At 37.5% G+C, this 18,932-nt stretch overlaps 4 protein-coding genes across 10 annotated transcripts in view; 2 read left to right on the plus strand and 2 right to left on the minus strand.

Moving 5' to 3' along the window:
* The window catches only part of LOC147166792 (uncharacterized), a 6,917-nt gene extending 4,230 nt beyond the window's left edge, over window positions 1-2,687 (plus strand). The window contains exons 3-5 of one of the 2 annotated variants that reach the window (XM_086087476.1): window positions 195-260; window positions 1,088-1,153; window positions 1,974-2,687. In XM_086087476.1, the coding sequence (XP_085943602.1) occupies window positions 195-260; window positions 1,088-1,153; window positions 1,974-2,066 (225 nt within the window). In that variant the 3' untranslated portion in view covers window positions 2,067-2,687. Of the gene's footprint in view, window positions 1-194; window positions 476-1,087; window positions 1,154-1,973 lie in introns of those variants that run through there. The other variant, XR_015096318.1, reaches the window with a different exon arrangement.
* The window catches only part of kiaa1328 (KIAA1328 ortholog), a 34,678-nt gene extending 27,303 nt beyond the window's left edge, over window positions 1-7,375 (minus strand). For 2 of the 4 annotated variants that reach the window (XR_015096354.1, XM_086087769.1), the window contains exons 1-4: window positions 7,205-7,375; window positions 5,512-5,768; window positions 5,327-5,427; window positions 5,071-5,186 (exon numbers count right to left, since the gene is read on the minus strand). Coding sequence is in view for 3 of the 4 variants with exons in the window: in XM_086087769.1 (XP_085943895.1) it covers window positions 5,071-5,186; window positions 5,327-5,427; window positions 5,512-5,768; window positions 7,205-7,259 (529 nt within the window). In the remaining variant the exon portion in view is untranslated. Of the gene's footprint in view, window positions 1-5,070; window positions 5,187-5,326; window positions 5,428-5,511; window positions 5,769-5,855; window positions 5,891-6,132; window positions 6,148-7,204 lie in introns of those variants that run through there. The other 2 variants (XM_086087771.1, XM_086087772.1) reach the window with 2 other exon arrangements.
* A 205-nt stretch (window positions 7,376-7,580) lies between these two features.
* Window positions 7,581-16,138, plus strand: tpgs2 (tubulin polyglutamylase complex subunit 2). 3 transcript variants are annotated; one of them, XM_086086082.1, is made up of 8 exons: window positions 7,581-7,776; window positions 7,900-7,979; window positions 8,053-8,140; window positions 8,668-8,808; window positions 8,919-9,035; window positions 9,110-9,273; window positions 9,963-10,211; window positions 15,769-16,138. In XM_086086082.1, the coding sequence occupies exons 1-7, from the start codon at window positions 7,668-7,670 to the stop codon at window positions 10,179-10,181; spliced, it is 918 nt and encodes a 305-aa protein (XP_085942208.1). In that variant the 5' UTR covers window positions 7,581-7,667; the 3' UTR covers window positions 10,182-10,211; window positions 15,769-16,138. The 3 variants fall into 3 exon arrangements, with proteins under 3 accessions (XP_085942208.1, XP_085942209.1, XP_085942210.1); XM_086086084.1 differs by having other exon boundaries at window positions 7,673-7,776; window positions 8,922-9,035; XM_086086083.1 differs by lacking the exon at window positions 15,769-16,138 and having other exon boundaries at window positions 9,963-10,358.
* aqp7 (aquaporin 7) lies at window positions 10,206-14,956 on the minus strand. Its single transcript, XM_086086081.1, has 6 exons — window positions 14,555-14,956; window positions 13,786-13,912; window positions 13,496-13,633; window positions 13,298-13,416; window positions 12,151-12,368; window positions 10,206-11,539 (listed from the first exon to the last, which is right to left on the minus strand). The coding sequence occupies exons 1-6, from the start codon at window positions 14,720-14,722 to the stop codon at window positions 11,344-11,346; spliced, it is 966 nt and encodes a 321-aa protein (XP_085942207.1). The 5' UTR covers window positions 14,723-14,956; the 3' UTR covers window positions 10,206-11,343.
* Window positions 16,139-18,932: the final 2,794 nt, after the last annotated feature.

Here is an 18,932-nt window from a genome sequence, read left to right on the forward strand (position 1 = left end):
GACGTCACCAATTTACACAAACCACTAGTGCTGACGGATTATTTATTTTTGAAATGGCAAATAAAATGTGTTTGCATTCACAATACTTTAACCTATTCATTGTTCTTTATGTACTGTAACTGTGTAAATGCACAGGTACAGTCGTGTTACTAAGAATTTAATTTTATATGTATTTTTCTCTTCATGTGTACCAGGTTTCAACTGAAGCACAACCTGAAGACATAGCTAAAGACATAGCTGTCACAGACCAAGTTGACCAGGTGACAAGATTTCTTTTTGAATGTTGATGTTGAAATACATTTTTCAGAAGCAAGACGTTGCACAATTTATAAAAAAAAAAAGATCTTGTCGCACGAATGGCTCATGCAATAGGTGAATTGCAAAGACATGCAACAAATGAATATTGGATTGTATACTTTAGTCTGATTTTGACCAATCAGAGACTACCTTAATTGCACATCACCATACGAGAACCGTATCGAGGGGCATTACTAACAAAAAATAACTTAATTGGATAAGATTAGATCACAATGAGCATGCTTATTTTTCCGCATTAACGTGTATTTTTTTTTCATTGGATTATAAAAATATATAGATATAGATAGATCTTTTTTTTTAGGTCCATGTCGAAATAATCTCCATCACTGTATAAAACACCCATGTCGCATGTTTTGTCAATACTGTGCAGCCCTCGCAGGTGCATAGTCCTCACATTGTCGTAGTTGTGAATAACTGACACTCTGAGGACAGTGTATTTACACACTGCGAATGTAAAATAAGTTTTCAGGGCTTGGAGTTACACATACAGTCCTCATAATTCATACTCTGGTCAGGTATGGACACTCTGAGGACTGTGTATTTTCTATTAATTGTTTCATTGTGAAAAATAGACATCACCAATTTACACTAACCATTAGTGCTGACGGATTATTTATTTTTGAAATGGCAAATAAAATGTGTTTGCATTCACAATACTTTAACCTATTCATTGTTCTGTATGTACTGTAACTGTGTAAATGCACAGGTACAGACTTGTGTGTTACTAAGAATTGAATTTTATATGTATTTTTCTCTTCATGTGTACCAGGTTTCAACTGAAGCACAACCTGAAGACATAACTGAAGACGTAGCTGTCACAGACCAAGTTGACCAGGTGACGAGATTTCTTTTTGAATGTTGACGTTGAAATACATTTTTCAGAAGCAAGACGTTGGCACAATATATAAAAAAATATCTTGTCGCACGAATGGCTCATGCAATATGTGTATTGCAAAGACAAGCAACAAATGAATATTGGATTGTATACTTTAGTCTGACTTTGACCAATCAGAGACTACCTTAATTGCGCATCGCCATACGAGAAACGTATCGAGGGGCATTACTAACAAAAAATAACTTAATTGGATAAGATTAGATCACAATGAGCATGTTTATTTTTCCGCATTATCGTGTATTTTTTTTCATTGGATTATAAAAATATATAGCTATAGATAGATCCTTTTTTTTTAGGTCCATGTTCAATGTCGAAATAATCTCCATTACTGTATAAAACACCCATGTCGCATGTTTTGTCAATACTGTGCAGCCCTCACAGATACTTAGTCCTCACAATGTTATAGTTGTGAATAACTGACACTGAGGACAGTGTATTCATACACCGTGACTGTAAAATAAGTTTTGAGGGCTTGGAGTTATTATACAATTCATACTCTGGTCAGGTATGGATTCTCTGAGGACTGTGTATTTTCTTGTTTTTGTTTCATTGTGAAAAATAGACGTCACCAATTTACACAAACCTGTAGTGCAGAAGGATTTATTTATTTATTTTTGTAATGGCAAATAAAATGAGTTTGCATTTACAATACTTTAACCTATTAATTGTTCTGTATGTACTGTAACTGTGTAAATGCACAGGTACAGTCGTGTTACTAAGAATTGAATTTTATATGTATTTTTCTCTTCATGTGTACCAGGTTTCAACTGAAGCACAACCTGAAGACATAGCTGAAGACGTAGCTGTCACAGACCAAGTTGACCAGGTGACGAGATTTCTTTTTGAATATTGATGTTGAAATCAGTTTTCAGAAGCAATACGTTAGGAGTGAAGAGTGTAGAGTAGATGCTAGGGCTGAACTATATAACTAACAAATATAATCACAACAATTTTTTATGCAATGTGTATTGCCAAGACGTTCAAAATATTGTATCCAACAATAAGCTTGTATGGGACTAAAATTCCTACAAGTCAACATTAAAAATATCTCAAATTGAAGATTTGTTGGCAGTTTGGTGATTTGGATTATGCACTGTAGTGATCTTTTTTTCCCATTAATTTATTTATGGTGGATTTTAGAGATGAACTCGCTATCAATTTTATTTTATTTTTTTAAACAGAAGTGTAAACATCAGGTAGTTAATTTACTTGTATCAAGCTTGGATAAATGTGCTTTATGTTTTGGACCTTTCGCTGCACTAGAATGGACTGGCATGATGAGTATTTTATCTTCTGTGTTATTTGTATCTGCAATGGATCTTTGTTTCACGCAACCAGAATTAATAGTGCAGGCATTTTCATTGAATGAATATAATTTAGTCAAGAGGATAAATTATGACCCATGTTTATACCTTTATCTTTAGTTGCAAGCAGCTAAATGTTGAGCAATTGTCTCAATCTTAACGACTGTCTGACTCGGTAAAATAGAAAAGTCTACTGTAACTGAAGGACTGTATCACACAATATCTGTTTTAGGGGCAATGCCATAGATTAAGCATATTAACTATCCCTCTTGTTAAATGCTTCATCTCATCTTTCGAATAAATGTGACTAGATTTATAATAATCTTTAGTATGTGCACAAACTTTAGGTTCTAAATGCTTTTCTAGTTTGCTCCAGCATCTGGCACATATCCCGTTTAAAAAAAATGCAAAACTGCTTGATGATGAAGACCTTTGGTAAATTAACTTTAGCACATTAGCCCATCAATGGCGGGAGCTACTTCTGCCGCGAGCGCTCGACACTTTTCTCAAGCTTCTACTTCGAGTGTAACATCACTAAGTAACAGCGAAGTAAAGCTAGTAAATATTTATTACCACCCGCCAAAATGAATTTTAACCCGCATCTGGCAGGTTAATTTTAGAGCCACTGTATATATGCATATGTATGTGTGCATCTACTGTATATATGGATATCATTGCTGTCCTGTGAAAAACACGTTTCCATTTTTAGGTCGCGGGCTGCTCTCCGGTAGCTCCTATGGTGGAAGTGTTTTTCACAGAACAGCGACAATATGTGTATGTATGTATGTATGTAATAATTGTTTTCGTTTAAAAAATTAGGTTGCTGATGTATCCAGTTCAAGTGAGGATTCGTTAGCAGAGGAATATGTTCCAGATTCTCACAGTACTTCGGACACTTCCTACATTGAACCTGTTTCAGAAATTCAGAAATCCGAAGGTATTTCAGGAATGAGCTATGAGAAAACTGCTCATCCTTTAAGATGAGAGGTAGTCATGTTTTAAAGAATAAAATGTTCAATGTTCACTGACTCTTTTGCATCTGGTTTCATGTCTAGCTTATCCATTACAAAGCTGTGTTTGACCTAGATAACCTGTTCACATAAGAAGCAGTTTTATTAACATACCAGTTTCAGTCTGTCCTAAAATTGTAAGTTGTAACATGGTGCTCATGTTACAACTTACAATTTTAGGACAGATCAGGTATGACTTTGCATTTCACAGTATTGTTATGTACAACAATGTGTCCTTATATCAGGTAAGTCATTACACATCAATGCCATTTTAGTTTGTGTAAAGTCAGAATGCCAGAACTTTCAAATCACTTCAGTGACATGGTTGCTGTGTGTTGTGTAAACTTTGTCCTTGTAATGTGAGTTGGTCCTCATAATTACCATTTTTGCAATGGGCGTGGCTTATTTAGGTCATTATCTATGTCCTCACAATTACGGATTTTTTCAGGTTTTTCTTTTTTTCGTGTGCTGAGTTTTTTCAAGTTTTGAAGTGAAATTTTCCTGGACAACCCCAAAAAATTTTTTTGGGTGCAAGTCCCATCTCTCTGGCATTAGCAGAAAGGGGTGTCCCTGTAATACACAATTAAACTGGTTTGGAAAAAATGTCCTCATAATACACAGAGGCAAGTATGTGTGTGTGTGTGTGTGTGTGTGTGTGTTTATATATATATATATATATGTATGTATATTCTCACAGCCTTTTACTGAGTTACCTGCAATAGCAGTAGAAAAAGGCTAATCTTTTTCATCTGTCTTCATGCCTCCCTGTGGCCAAGGCGGGCACACCACGGGGAACACCACAATGAAATAAATTGAAGTATTAAATCATAATACACAGTGTTTATTTGTTGACATTCTATTTGATTATGATATTACTCACTATAAAGTACAATTATATAGAGTGTTGTGTTCCTCATCAAAAAAAATGTTTTGTTGTTTTTGGGGAGAGGCTGACACGGATTAATGGTATTTCTATTAATTTCAATGGAGAAAGATGATAGATTGAGATACAAGTGTTTGGAGTTCTGAGCATAGTCACTGAATTAAACTCATATCTCAAGGCATCACTTCACTCAGCAGCCTACATTATTCTCCTCAAATAATAATACAGATTGAACTGGATGTGTTACAGTAATTGGGAATAATTAATTAGCCTTTGGTCAAAACTCGCTTTAAGTTTTGAGCCCATAGACACTTCCTCCGTTCCTCGAGTGGCAAGCAGTTTATAGTTGTTGTTTTTTAATTAACATAATCAAAATGGTCCTGATGTGTAAACTACGTTGCCAAATCAGTTCCACAGTTCATTACTAGTAACTAATATAGAAAACCTGTAGTTTAAGATTGACAGTTGCCACAAAAAGGCTTAACATATTTTTTCACATCAGATCAGATGCAATAAAAGCTGATGTGTAACCTGCTGCAAATGAGAAAATTGCTTCATTCAATGCATTCTATGACATGTGTGAACTATTTTGGTTAATAAGGATGTGGAGGATTCAGACTTACTATTGCACTGGTATTTTGTCAATATCTGAAAGGATACTTTCCCTTTCATGTGCTATGACATAGTTATGTTGCTCGAGTTGTTGGATCTTGCTTTCAAAATTATCGTGTTCATCTTTAAGGAGCTTCACCGACTGGTCTTTCTCCTCACTCACTCTAGGGAAAAAAGGACAATACATTTTTATACAAATGGGCGGAAGAAGTGAAAAAGCAAAGCAAGCAAGCAAAAGGCATAATGGCTGTCATTTAAAAGGCCTAATAACTTTAACACACAGAGGGATTTGTGAGCTAACTACCTGGCTAGTTCTTCAATGAGGTTTGCAATGCGTCGTTTATCTTCAAGACATAGGTCTTTCAGACTGACTTGGCTCTGCGCACTGCTACGTTCAGATATTACCTAGGAAATATGATTTAATTTCACATCCTCTTGTTCATCCATATGATTTACAAATATGATAAAAAATAATGACGAAAGCCTTACTTGTGATACAGAGGGTATAGCACCAAGTGTTGGGAAAAGAGAGTTCTCAGTGGTTACAGATGCACTGGCGAAGGCTGACGCATTTTCCTTCACATCAAAACTATATTGATCATTCTGCACATAGCTCTGTTTTTTGCCACCTCTCCTTAATGGTGTGTCAATCTTGCAGTCAGAGGTGCGTCTGGCTTGCATCTTGGTGCTTTTTTTACTTGAGGTATTTATGTTACCTGGCCTACAAGAGACCACTTCGTCTTCATCTGAGATGGGAGACAAAACACAGTAAGTTTGACAATGTTGTCTGAGAAAGTGTCGGATGTTCTCCAGGCTGTATCATTTTGGCTCACCAGAAATAAATGCCAGAGACCTCACCATACCTCATCTGCCACGATGTAAACAAGAGACAGTGGAATTACTTTTAAAAAGATCCGCATTTTTTTCCTGAATAACACACACTCAAATTTAACTGTACAATGTACACAGGCATCCGAAAACGCCCTTCAAATGCTGTTTCTTCTCTGTAGTCCAAAATCAAAAACTGAAGTATTATCTTAACTACATAGTAATATGATAGATTGGGATGTGGAATTTTGCATATGTTTCTTTGTGTAGAGAAGTTCTTACCTTGCTTGAAGCACTCTCGTGTGATGTTACAAAACCGACACAAAAAAAAAAGGTCCCGGATTTGTGCTAATTGCCTCAGACGACCAAGCGTTGTAAAAAGAGCTATGTGGTAATTTTATTTATTTTATTAGTTAGCATTTATTCTAAAATAATCATCCATTTGGGCGGCACAGTGCAGACTGGTTAGCAAGTCCGCCTCTTAGTGCATAGGTCATGAAATCGAATCCAGGCTCCGGCCTTCCTGGGTGGGTTTTCTCCGGGTACTCTGGTTTCCACCCACATTCCAAAAAACATGCATGGTAGGTTAATTAAAAACTATATTGTGCCTAGGTGTGATTGTTGAATGTGAATGATTGTTCGTCTGTGTGGACCCTGCGATTGGCTGGCAACCAGTTCAAGTTGTACCCCGCCTGTGTCACCACGTGACTGATAGTTTCTCTTGAGTAAAGCACCTCACATCAAAATTTGCTCCCTGTGCACTGACTAACCTTTTCTCTGCTCTCAAGTGTCGCTTATGGTGTGTAATTAGCTACTGTGATTGATTTAAGTCCAAATGTGTCAAATAAATGAGTGTAATTACAACAACAAAATAAATAAAATGAAGTGCATTCAAAACACAGTGGTAATAAATTGATGATAGCAAGCAGCAAGCTACCAAATTCAATATAGTCTCTTGCACAATACAATACAATACAATACAATATATTAATTCCAAAACTGTCTTAACAACAATGCTTAGTTTTGAATAGAAAAGGCAAGATAAATAACCAGAGCATTACAAAGACAAGTGTTTGATATTTTACCCTCTTTAGTGTTGAGGGGACAAGTGTAAATAAGATCCGCACAATGTTAGAAATGCCCAAAACATACTTAAAAATAATAAGTACAGTATTCCAAAACTGTAGCTCGAGTTGTTTGCTAGCTCTTTGTATACTTGACTTGACTACTGAATAAGAAGTACGTCGCTGCTGTACTGCAAAGACACTTCATCATGGAAAAATGTTGGATAAGACCACACGGACTGGTGAGGTAAGTAAGTAAATAAAGAAATAAAGAAAGAAATAAAGCATACCACTGTTCATCCAAAGTATTCCAGATTTTACAATCCCCTTTTCAGCTGCCGCCATGTTGAAACAACCGCCCTAAGTGTCAAGGAACCAAACCTTGCTAAGAACTTCTAGTTCCGCCTCTTAGTCAAATCTGAAGATCTGATTGGTAAATTCTCAAGAATAGAGCTTTCGATTGGTTTACACATTTTTTATGTATTTTTCCCATAGACGCACACCCTTCCAGGAGCGCGTGCACGGAGTTGGAGTAATAACTTCATTGTAATCACGCGACGATATTAAAATTTGACATAATAAACAATTGTGATAAACTTTTTTGACTAACATGGTATGTGTGAATGTGTAAGTAAAGTTACACCGCAAGGTGGCAGTGATGTAACATCATAAACAATCCGCGAAGAAGAAGAAGCGCTGCCACCGGCTTCCTTGGCGACTTGACAGTCATAATCCGAAGGGGGTGCTCTTCTGATGATAAACAAAATCGAATTTATCCGTAAAAGAATGGATGGTACAAAAGACAGCCTGGCGTTTAAATGTGTGCCTGAAAGACTGACACTCGGTATCACTCGATTCCTTGGTGAGTATTTTGATTCAGCGTTGGAGCTTGCAACAAATGCAACATTAGTTTAGCAAGATAAAATGTTAATCCTGTAGCACTTCTTGAATACAGTAAACTCAAAATCGTATCTTTTTGTGCCAGAGAACATGCCTGGTGTTGTCGATGTGCTGCTCGCAGAGAGGGAGCCTGCAGAGAAAATGAGTCTGCTGTCATGGGAACAGGTGAAGGAAACCCATCCCGTTGATAATCAAATGTCACATAATTAACAAACCATCTGTTTCCTCCTCTCCTCAGAAAAACAATTGTATTTTACCAGAGGACCTACGAGATTTTTATCTGACAACAGATGGCTTTACACTTACTTGGAACGTCAAACTAGACAGCAAGTGAACCTATTTTTAATATTCTAACACAGTGATTTCCAACATTGCTACGGGAAGTAACCCGGTGTGTAGGAAACTATCCAACAAAAAATAATTCATTATTTGCTATTAATAATGTATCTCTCTTGATCTATCTATGTCAGTGAAGTAATATGATTTGGCAATGCGAGATGACAAATGTACAGATGTCTCCATTCTATAACAAATAAAGGCTATTTTATCTAGCTATTTTTAATGACAAAAGGTCCAATTAACTTGTGCATTCATCTCTTGAAATCCGTAATAGATTTGTGTTTTGCTAAAGAGAGCTAGATTTCACACTGAGTAGGCCTATGTAATTGAAACAAGCCCATCATTATTTTAGTATGCAGTACAGTGTACACTTTTTGATATGTTTTGTTTGGTGGTGTCGCTGTTGGTTGGGAAACACTGTAGCAGAACATGTACTGAATTAACATTAAACGTTTGCAATGAAAACAGCTATATTTTCCAATGTGTGTTTATTTTTTGTGTGTGTCTCCCTCAGGTGAATCTGTTCCCTTAGGATGCATAACAGTTAACAGTGTCGAAAGGTTGCAGCCTCTTCTCCAGCCAACGCGAGTTTTCTCTCTGCCAAACGCACCATCACTGGCTGACCTCGACTGGGAGGAGAGCAGTGCTGAATGTGGTAAAGCTCATCATTGAAATTCTGTACACATCTGTAGCAAAATCAACAGTTGCTATCTGGGTTGTGTAGAATTCACCAAAAAATATGATAAATTAATCGTTATGATCCAGCAGGGTTGGCAAACGCTTCCACTCCTCCACATTTTGATTCTCGGAGCCGTATTTTTGAGTTGGATTCAAGTGGTGGGAATGGCAAGGTGTGCTTGGCATACAAAAACTCCACCCCAGGTGCTTTCAGAGTTCTTTTGTAAAAAAATAGATTTGACTGCCACCAATTTACTTACATTATTTTCTCGATCCAGGTGTGGTAGCCCAGCAGAGTGAAATTTGGTTTCTCGACCGGTCGCTTTGCTGGCATTTCTTGACAACAACTTTCTCCTCTTGCTACCGCCTGATGATCACTCACCTGGGCCTGCCTGAGTGGCAATATTCTTTTACACCTTATGGCCCCAGTCCGCAAGCCAAGGTAGCAAATAGAGTTCTTCTCTAAATACTTTATATCAGCTTGATATAAAAAATAAATTGATATCATACGTGCAGTGTTTGTATATTAACTCATTCACTGCCATTGACGGCTATAGACGTCAAAAATTCATTTGAACTCTTTCTATTTAACATTTTTTCCACTTTTGTTAACAAGAGTATGAAAACCTAGAAGAAAAAAATACTGTACATTTAGAACAGATGTAAAAAATAAAAAAATTATTAATCATCAGTAAACTATTGAAGTCATGCAGTTAATCACAATCAAAAATTTAAATCGCCTGACACGATTTAAAAAAAGAAAAAAGATTATTAAAAATTAAGGGCGTCAGGCGATTACATTTTTTAATCGTAATTAATCGCATGACTTCACTAGTTAACTCATGATTAATCACAAATGTTATATATTTTCTAAATGTACAATTCAATTCTAGGTTTTCATACTCTTGTTAACAAAAGTGAAAAAAAGTTAAACTAATAGAAATAGTTCAAATTAATTTTTGACGCCTATAACCGTCAATGGCAGTGAATGAGTTAAAACTCAAGTAAGACACAACATTCAAAGTAATAACCACACCCCAAAAAAATTATTTGCATTCAAAAATCTAAATGTTGCTTTTCATGTTCTCCTTTGTTTTTGTGGTAACTCTCTAACACATATTCATTCCACAGCAGTGGGCATCGCTGTACCAGCCGCTGACCTTCACAAGTGAGCTCAGCCTGACTCATTCTGCTGGAGACTCCCACCTCAACAAGTTAGATCCCACAAAGGCTTTTAAAGCCAAAGCCAAGGTGCCCACCCCTAAGAAGAAGCCATCCGCACCATGCAGCCTTGCGAGCAATGCCAAAAGCCCGGGCAGCAGTGGAAGACCTGGCGTAGTGAAGCGATAAAACAGATCCTCTTCTTTCAACCAGTGTAGTGTAAGTGATCACTAAATTGCATATTTATTTTACAAAGATTGAGGTTGTTGTTGTAAATATTACAGTTTTGAATGTATTCTATCAATTATGATGCAACATAACAGATATGCATATATTGTGAAGACTGAAAATAAAATTTGGCTGCTATTCCTTGATCACATGGTTGACACCCGACACCGTAGATCTCACAATGTCAGATTTTCAATATTACAGCTGCTAATGTATCCACTATTTATAACTCCATAGAAAAAGAAAGTCATCTTTCCTTCAATAAATTCATGCTCCAATGATTCCCGACAAAGATGATGATTCACTTTGAAGTGTAATGCCCATTGAGTATGGCTGCATACGCGTGATTAGACTTCGTGGCTCAACTTTAGGCTCAAGTAGTTTTCAAGTTGTTCCAACATCAAGGTCATATTTTCACTTTTTGCCATCTGCCTGAATGAATAATAGATGCGCACCTATTTCTCTGCATAATATTAAAGTTACTACTTTAGGCTCATAAAGGGATACTTGACTCATTGAGCCATTTTCAGCGGTAAAAAGTTGATATTTTGTTCAGAATGAATTTGATAACTTCATTATTTTTCATATACAATTTTACACTTGCTGTCGATTGAAGATGATATCACCTGTGTTGAGGAAGTAGGTAACGGCTCACCTGTTTTCTGGGTTTGCTCAATAAACTGAGCCATGATCGGTCGTTACCTATTTCCTCAGCACAGGTGATGTCATCTTCAGTTGACAGCAAGTGGAAAAAATTGTTTTTAGAGGTATTAATTGTACATGAAGTTATCAAATTCATTCTGGACAAAATATTAACTTTTTACTTCTGAAAATGGCTCACTGAGTCAAGTATCCCTTTAAAGGAGGTAGGATTGTAATACAGTTAGTGTAGCGCACAGGGCGTTGAACATTTGCAAATAATAAGAGTATGTCTTTAACCTTAGCCGAGTGCCCTTTCTCCTTCAGTTACAATAAGCAGCTTAACAAGTGATGCAAATTGTAATCAAGATACATACACGCAAGTCTCATCTTTGCGGATCATCCAATCAGAGCAATCTTGGAATGTGTCCACTCCGCATGTGTAACACGGCATGTTCCATACATCTTATTAGTTAGGGGCCTCTCACACACACAAATCGGTGTCAGTGTTCTGTTTTTCCAGTGGTTCAGTCTCCTTCTCTAATGTTTGATTGAGTCCAGCACAATTTTCAGACAGTGAAGGATGGTGAAGTTCCACCAAGACCATGTAGAGCCCCGCACCCAGTACACCTCCAATCATAGGGGCGACAATGGGCACCCACCACCAACCATTTCCAGCCCTGCACAGATAAAGAAAATACAAAACTGATAGGTCAACAAGCAAATCATTTTTACATGGTACTGGTAGAATCAAGCATGTTTTTATCTCTCTCTTCTGGGACACAAGCCGTGAATTGCCCAACTTCAGCTGTATTATTAGAGGCAGGAAACCAGCTGTGTGTCAGGGAATGGGTAGAGTACAAACTAATACTTCATTCTCCCATACTGCTGGGTTGAAAGCAGTTGTTGCTGTGTGACAAATGTACGGTGAAGTTCATAATTATTGGGGACATTGACACAATTGTCATATGTTTGGCTCTAAACGCCACCACAATGGATTTGAAATCAAACAAGATGAGGATTTATAACCATTTGTATATGAACCTCCTCGGGAAAAAAAGTAATGAGATGATATGTGGCCATATTCCAATTTGCTTGGATCTCAAAAGGCACAGAATTGCCCAATCTATTGTTATTGATTTTTTGCCAATTCTACAGAATCTCTGTGTGAGAAAGGTGTGCAGTCTCCTCACTCTGAAATCTCTCTTCAGAATGTCACCAGGGCATCAAGAGAGATGAAGAATTATTGGATTAGAGCTTGAGGACCTTGTAGTGTCAAATTCCTCCATACCTGAACACATCAACCCCCCAGCCTGCAATGGCTGTGAAGAGCCTTGGTCCGATGTCTCTGGTGGGGTTGATCGCGTAGCCACTGTTGCTGCCCAGAGAAATGCCAATTAACAACACCAAGAGACCCACGATGGTCGGCTCGCTGCCTGCTGCGGCTGGTTTGTTTTTCTGGTCGGACAATGCCATCAGGCCCAGCAGGAGCATAGCTGTACCAAAAACCTGGCAACAACACAATTAAAGTCATGACAATGCCTGCAGAATAGTGTTAATTTCGTCAACGAAAACTAAACAAAAATCATTTGGTCAAAACGCATTTTTCACCGGACTAAAACTAGACTAGACTTGACTAAAACCCTCATTAATAAACAATAGTTGGGACTAAATCAGTACACTTTTTTGTTGACTAATAATCTATGGACATTTTAGTTCATGAACAAAAACGAGACGAATATTATATGATTTTGTAAAATCTTGTCTCTGCTAATCTGTCACTGTGACACTGTCATGATGGGACACACAGTAATACACCCCCCTTTCAAATCTGCAGCTAGCGAGTGCAACATTCACAAACACATGGGACAGACAGGAGGTGGATTCACGGTTAAAGGTTAAAAAAAATAAAAATAGATCCAACGGCTATGACGTTCCAACAATAATGTTAATCCGACCGCTAACTAACGCTGGCTAATTTACTAGCTCATAGCATGGCGCCATAGTAGCCACTTGTTGATATACTGTAATTGTGTGTGAAGTTGTTTTTCAACAAAAAGATGAGAGGAAATTTGATGTGAAATAGTTTTAGATCTGAATTGTTCAACATAATCTGCTGGCAAAAAAATACAGGGATAAAATGATTGTCCTGACTAAAACGTCGACAGTTTTTGTTGACTAAAACTAGACGAATAAAATTATGTTTTCTTGGACTAAAATAAAGACTAAAATGCTAGATTTATAGTCTACTAAAAGTTAACTAAATAAAAACGGGATGAGGTTGACTAATTGATAAAAACTAACAAGCATGATTGAAACTAGAGTAAAACAGAATCATTTTTTAAATGGTGGATAAAATTAACCCTACTGCGGAATGCTACAAGTGAAAAGTTCAACAAATTTTTATGTCGAGTGTATTTAACGAATGCATACTGTACCTGGTCAATGAATCCCCCCAACAAGGAGAGGTACGGGGCGGGATACGTGGCAAAAATACTAGCAGTTGCCTTTACACCAGTTGCAGTCAGATTCCCCCCACAATAGTCATGTATTGCCTCTGAAAACATAAAATACACAATCAGAATATTTGTGTGAAAGAAGAAACTGTGCAAATTGTTTGTGCAGTGTGTCCTCACCATAATACACAGCATAGATTGACCCTGCGGCCAAAAAGGAGCCCAACAGCTGTGAAAAAAAATAGAGGGGGAGCATCTTCCATGCAAGACGGCCAAACACACACATGGCGAAGGACACCGCTGCGTTCATATGAGCACCTGGTGGCACAGATAGCATTTATCTTTTATGATAATTGACGCAGCAGTTCGTAGCACAGATAACATTTATCGTTTATGATCATTGACACAGCAGATCGTAGCACAGATAACATGTATCTTTTATGATTTAAAAACAATTCCAGCTCTTATACCTGAAACCTTCCCTCCAACATGACTCCCGATTGCAACACCAAGCCCAAAGCCCAGATTGATGCTTATGTAATGTCCAAATGCTTCTTGTCCCGTCACGACCTGTGCCACGGAGCCAAGGCCAAACACCTGGACACAGAATACACTGCTAAGGTCACAGCCTGGGTGATGAGTAAAGACAGACAAAACATCTGATTAAGTCTTCAGCAGACTGGATATGTAAACAAGCAAAAAAGACAGGGGACTCCTCACATTCGAATCGCTCCAAATGAAAGTCTCATTTCTGAAGCAAACTCGCAAAAAAGGCTTACACTGAACTATTCATTCAGGGAACAGGAAATGGGTAGTTCCGCCTCTACAAATCATGTACCCTAAAGTTAAAAAGTAAGCAGAATGTCTGAAGTCCAAGATGGGAAGATGTGTTGTTCCAATTTATTACATGCATTGCATATACTGTATGTTTGTCTCTTCCCGTTCTAAATATGGGATCGATTGGAACAGCAGACAAACATGTGACTCTCGCGACCCCTCTCCACGTGGCCCACTGGCTGACACTTCTTCAGGTTAAATCCTCTCACACTACCACAAACACATGAGATCAAAGCATATGTTTGGGGTAGAAGGCATTTGATCAAGAACACAGGCGCAATAACATTCATCCTTAATGCTTTAATAAGCCTAAATATAAGCAAAGTTCACAGTCAGACCATTTTGTTTTTCAATTTTGTTGCCAAAGTATGTAAATTTTATCACCAAGAAATGATTTCTTACCATCATTACATATGTGCAAAGAGTTTCAGCAAGTCCCACACGAACAATTTCATTCCTTAATCGAAAAGATCGGGTTACAAGAGGTGCTTTTCGCAGAGAGACCCCTTGATCTACTGATTGTGCTAAATCCTTCATTTCTTCTTCTTGGAGTTTGACCATTTCTCTCATTTGGCCTCTTTGTCTTGCAAGGCTATTTTTAACAACTAAGAGTAAAGCTAATGCAAATAGATCCTGAGTTCAGGCTTGAAGAACTAACATGTTGCCCACATAGTCCACAAATCCAAATGCTAGTCTCTCTAACAGGCACCTTTGTCCTCTAATCTAATTTCATGCTTCCAGTGTGCTCCTCTCTCTCGCTCGCTCTCGCTCGCTCTCTCGCTCACACTCTTTGTTACCCATTCCAGTTAGGACCACTTTTTATAGTGGGACATAAAACTCCCTCCCACCGGATCTGAGCAAACTGGCACACAGACAGCTGCATCCTCCAATGGCTTTGCTTTGTGAGACAGTACTTGACCAATGAGGAAAGTGTTATTTAAAACATCTGTTTAACATCATTGGACAAGAAGTGCTTTGTGTTGATTACACTAAAACATTTAAATGACTCTGAGTCTCTCATGGTTGCTTTAACTTCTATTTTTTGTGTCAATGTAAAAAATTAAATAAAATGTTTCAGTTGTCACATTCATGACATCTCTCACACACAGCCTCAGCATATGGGATTTTATTGACTTATAGACTTTATTAGGGGGCTATTTTAACATCATGGAAAGAAATTCAAGCAGAAGCTGTCCAAAAACTCACAAGTTCAATGGGGAGAGAAAATTGCAAAGCTGCACTGCAATGCATAATAATTTGAAGTTACAAAAACTACGTTTAGAATTTTGAAAAAATACCATTATCATTCATTGGGAGGTCTGTTTAAAAATCTTAAAATTATTCTCCAACAGTTGGTGACTCGAAAATGATGCTGTGTTCCATTTGCAAAGACTGTTTATAAAAATCAGAGCAAAACATAATTTGCATAATAAGTGTTTATATTGCTTGAATGCAAAAAACTGTTGAATATTGAAATTTTCTTTAAGTGGCCAGTGATTTTAACATGGCAACATTCAATTTGCTCTAACTTCAGCAGTTTTTGAGGTATGCCCATGTATTATATATTATTTTTGTTATGTTTTGGTTTTCAGCTGTTTCTGATTTCTCCCTTGCAGTTGCTGGGGAAACAGCTGGAGGGCGAATCCTGCCAACACACCTGCTGCCCATTAGGTCATCAGGCCAAAATAAAAGCCTGGCAGCAACAGAGAGGAGTGTCGGGTTATTGCTCCGTGACGCTACTCACCATACCTGACGTTTTGATACTGCTACCTTTCTAACGGCAATCTTTCTTGGTGTCACCACTAGTAATTAGACTAGTAGCGTTTTTCTTTAATCTACTTTGTATGCTACACTCCTCTCTTTTTATCCGCCCTCTCTCGTGATTTTGTGTTTTCTTGTTTTTGCCCACGACGTACACCCTTTTGTCGTCGGCGCCTTTTGTTGAGCAACCTTTTGTCCACGTGCTGTGCGCTTTTTGTTGGTTCAGTAAAATTGAGTGACTTTTGCCTTGGCTGGGTCTGCTCTTTTCTTTTGGGGTCCAACAAACACCACCCACTCGTGACAATTTTAAAGGGAAATAAGTGTAGCATTAAAATATATGAATCCCTAATTCAGGACATTTCACATATTGTTGAAATTGCACTCGTGAAATTTATTAAGATTGGTTTTATGAATTGAAGCAACATTTGCAACATTATATTAATCAATAAGTGTGAATATTTTCCAAATTTACTTGTAGTTATTTGCACCACATAAAAATTAATAATTGGATTTGTCACTATTTATGGCTTATTAGATGAGTATACTGGTCTGGACCACTAGAGATCAAAGTGGGGCAAATGTGGCCTCTGAATTGATAATAAAATGAGTTTGATGCCCCTGTGTTCGACACTAGGGAGCAGCATTGAGTTGAATACAGTATACTGTAGCTTTATAACACAGCAGAGGTCATCCCATCTAACAATTCAGAAAGAGAAAAATGAAAGATCCTTTTAATAACCCAATAAATTCAGTGCTGAAATGTGAACAATTTACAAATACATTGTTACCATACAGTTCTGTATTTTACTGTATTTATTTGACGAGGAGGAAACATCCAGTAAAAATATACTTTTACTTTATATTTTTACTTTTACTCAACTACATTTTAGGGCCTTTGCTTTATTACATCTACTTGAGCAATTATTTGAATGAGTACTTTTACCAAAGTTATTTTTACATAAGGAATTGCACAGAATAAGCACAGAAGTACAGAATAAGAGTACATTGCACTTTAGCTTCTATTTTTAAATGTGAAATGATCATTCTCCGTCATTTTGCACTTTTCTCCTAACACGTTTATTGCTTCATGAGTCTGCATTAACAGCGAAACAGTATATGAGGAGAACTAATCACTGTAAAATCCTGCGTTAAAGCAAATAATCCACAATAAATACAAGTTAAAAATCCATGATGCACTGAATCCGCAAAACATGAACTACAATATAGCGAAGGACAACTTTTTTAGTTAATTTTGTAAGTCTCTTTATGTCAGTTCACAGCATTTGCAAGGTAACACCTTGTTTTGCCAGCATAAAAGCCTTTTATCTTCTCAATACAAGCACTATGCACATTAATACAAGAGGGAAACTCTTTTGTGTGCAGACTTTTTTTTTACTTGTTTTTTTATTTTTCATTGAATAAATTACCAAAAAATGACAGTAGAAACTGATAACATGTTTGTACTCAAATTTCAGAAAATGTATGTTTTTACTTTTACTTTAATAAAGAAGTTGAATTGAATATAGATAAATCCAACACTAAGGAACTTTCAGTTTACGTTGATTATGGCAGCCCCATATGGTCAAAAGCGGTAATGTTATGCCTGAAGGAAGACCACATTTCCCATGAGGACAAACCCATTGCGTCGTTTTTTAGCTCACACCAGCAAGTGAAATCCGGACCAACGTGGATCCTTGACTGTCCTTTTATCCGGGTAGCTTCCCTTTTCTTTTTTCTTGTATCCTGAGATAAAACTTTTCATTTGTTTTTCAGCTTCTGCCATGAAAGCAGTAATCATGCGTCGACATTCAAATTGACTTCCGTCTTTGTAACGATTGGGGAAAGGGGAAAGTAACATATGCCATAAAGCATTCAGCACATTTGTAGTTTTTTTTTTTTTGTGGCAGTGTTCCTACCATCCTCCTCAAAGTTGCTTAGTGTCAGTAAAAATTATACCGACCCCCCTCAGGCCATGGCAAAGGTACCATTCAACTAGTTTTAAGTCGATGTTTCATCAGAAGCGGTATGAACATATTTTATTAAGGTTGAGAAGTTCCTTACTGCTACTTTAAGTACAGAGTGTGAGGTGAGGCTCGGAAAGCAGTGCCTCACTTCGTATGTGAATGGTTAAAAACTGCTATTATTATTTTCATTTTAGTTCTCTGGTCCATGCTTTACACAAATTTTCTTTTTTTAATCCAATAATGTACATGATTTCATGGTTAAAACTGCTGATTTTGCATATTACCTGATGAGACGGAAAGTGAGGCAACAAGCAGCCAGCCTGACCTCAGATTGCACAATCCCTCACAAAAAGCACAAATAGCACAGTTCAACAGCTTCTATTGGTAAAATTACTGTAGTTGTAATATGCATTATGATTTTCCATTGTCAGGCTAATGTTTTTAATATTTGTGTGTTACATTTCATTGATGTTGGGAAGAATTCTTATAGCCTACTGCATCTACAAAAACTGCAACTTTTCACGAAATAAAAAAAAACGGCACTCACATCACCACAAAACCATCACAAAATCTTGTTCAGTCGCTAATTGAATGGGCTGTAAAAACTAGCTAATTTATTACGCTATCATTGATTAAAATGGTAAGAACACAGAAGGCGCCAGCTGTCCTCATAACAATGTGCTTACGCTAAGCCCCCGACCGTACAAAAAAAACTTTTCAATATGTTACAAAAGTAAATACCTTTGTAAAGTAATTGGCCCAAACTCTTTTTCAAAGGTCTGAGAGCCGTAAATGCAATAAATGCAACAATTGGGCCACATGGCTTAAGGCCTAGATACACCAATCCGACGTCGGCCAAATGTGACGACGCCTACCCCCTGTGGCGTCGGCCCAGACGTCGGCACGTCGCGTAGAAAAATGACGTAAAAACACACCTTCAGCGCATGCGCAAGAAGTAATTCCCCTCCATACCAACGGCGGCGGTATGCATACCAGTGACTTTTTCTCTCCCGATGTCCTCCCACGTGAATGAAACCCTCCGGCTTTTTGCACAG

The sequence above is a fragment of the Leptonotus elevatus genome, chromosome 10 (assembly GCF_054856555.1).
Source record: "Leptonotus elevatus isolate MCC_2025b chromosome 10, RoL_Lele_1.0, whole genome shotgun sequence".
NCBI lineage: Eukaryota > Metazoa > Chordata > Actinopteri > Syngnathiformes > Syngnathidae > Leptonotus > Leptonotus elevatus.

Coding starts and splice junctions, on each gene's coding strand:
- tpgs2 (XM_086086082.1), top strand. CDS start 7,668: ATGATAAACAAAATCGAATTTATCCGTAAAAGAATGGATGGTACAAAA. Junction 7,980..8,052: donor GTCTGCTGTCATGGGAACAG/GTGAAGGAAACC, acceptor TCCTCTCCTCAG/AAAAACAATTGTATTTTACC. Junction 8,141..8,667: donor TTGGAACGTCAAACTAGACA/GCAAGTGAACCT, acceptor TGTCTCCCTCAG/GTGAATCTGTTCCCTTAGGA.
- aqp7 (XM_086086081.1), bottom strand. CDS start 14,722: ATGAGAGAAATGGTCAAACTCCAAGAAGAAGAAATGAAGGATTTAGCA. Junction 13,913..14,554: donor TTTGCACATATGTAATGATG/GTAAGAAATCAT, acceptor TTCTGTGTCCAG/GTGTTTGGCCTTGGCTCCGT. Junction 11,540..12,150: donor TGGGGGGTTGATGTGTTCAG/GTATGGAGGAAT, acceptor TTATCTGTGCAG/GGCTGGAAATGGTTGGTGGT.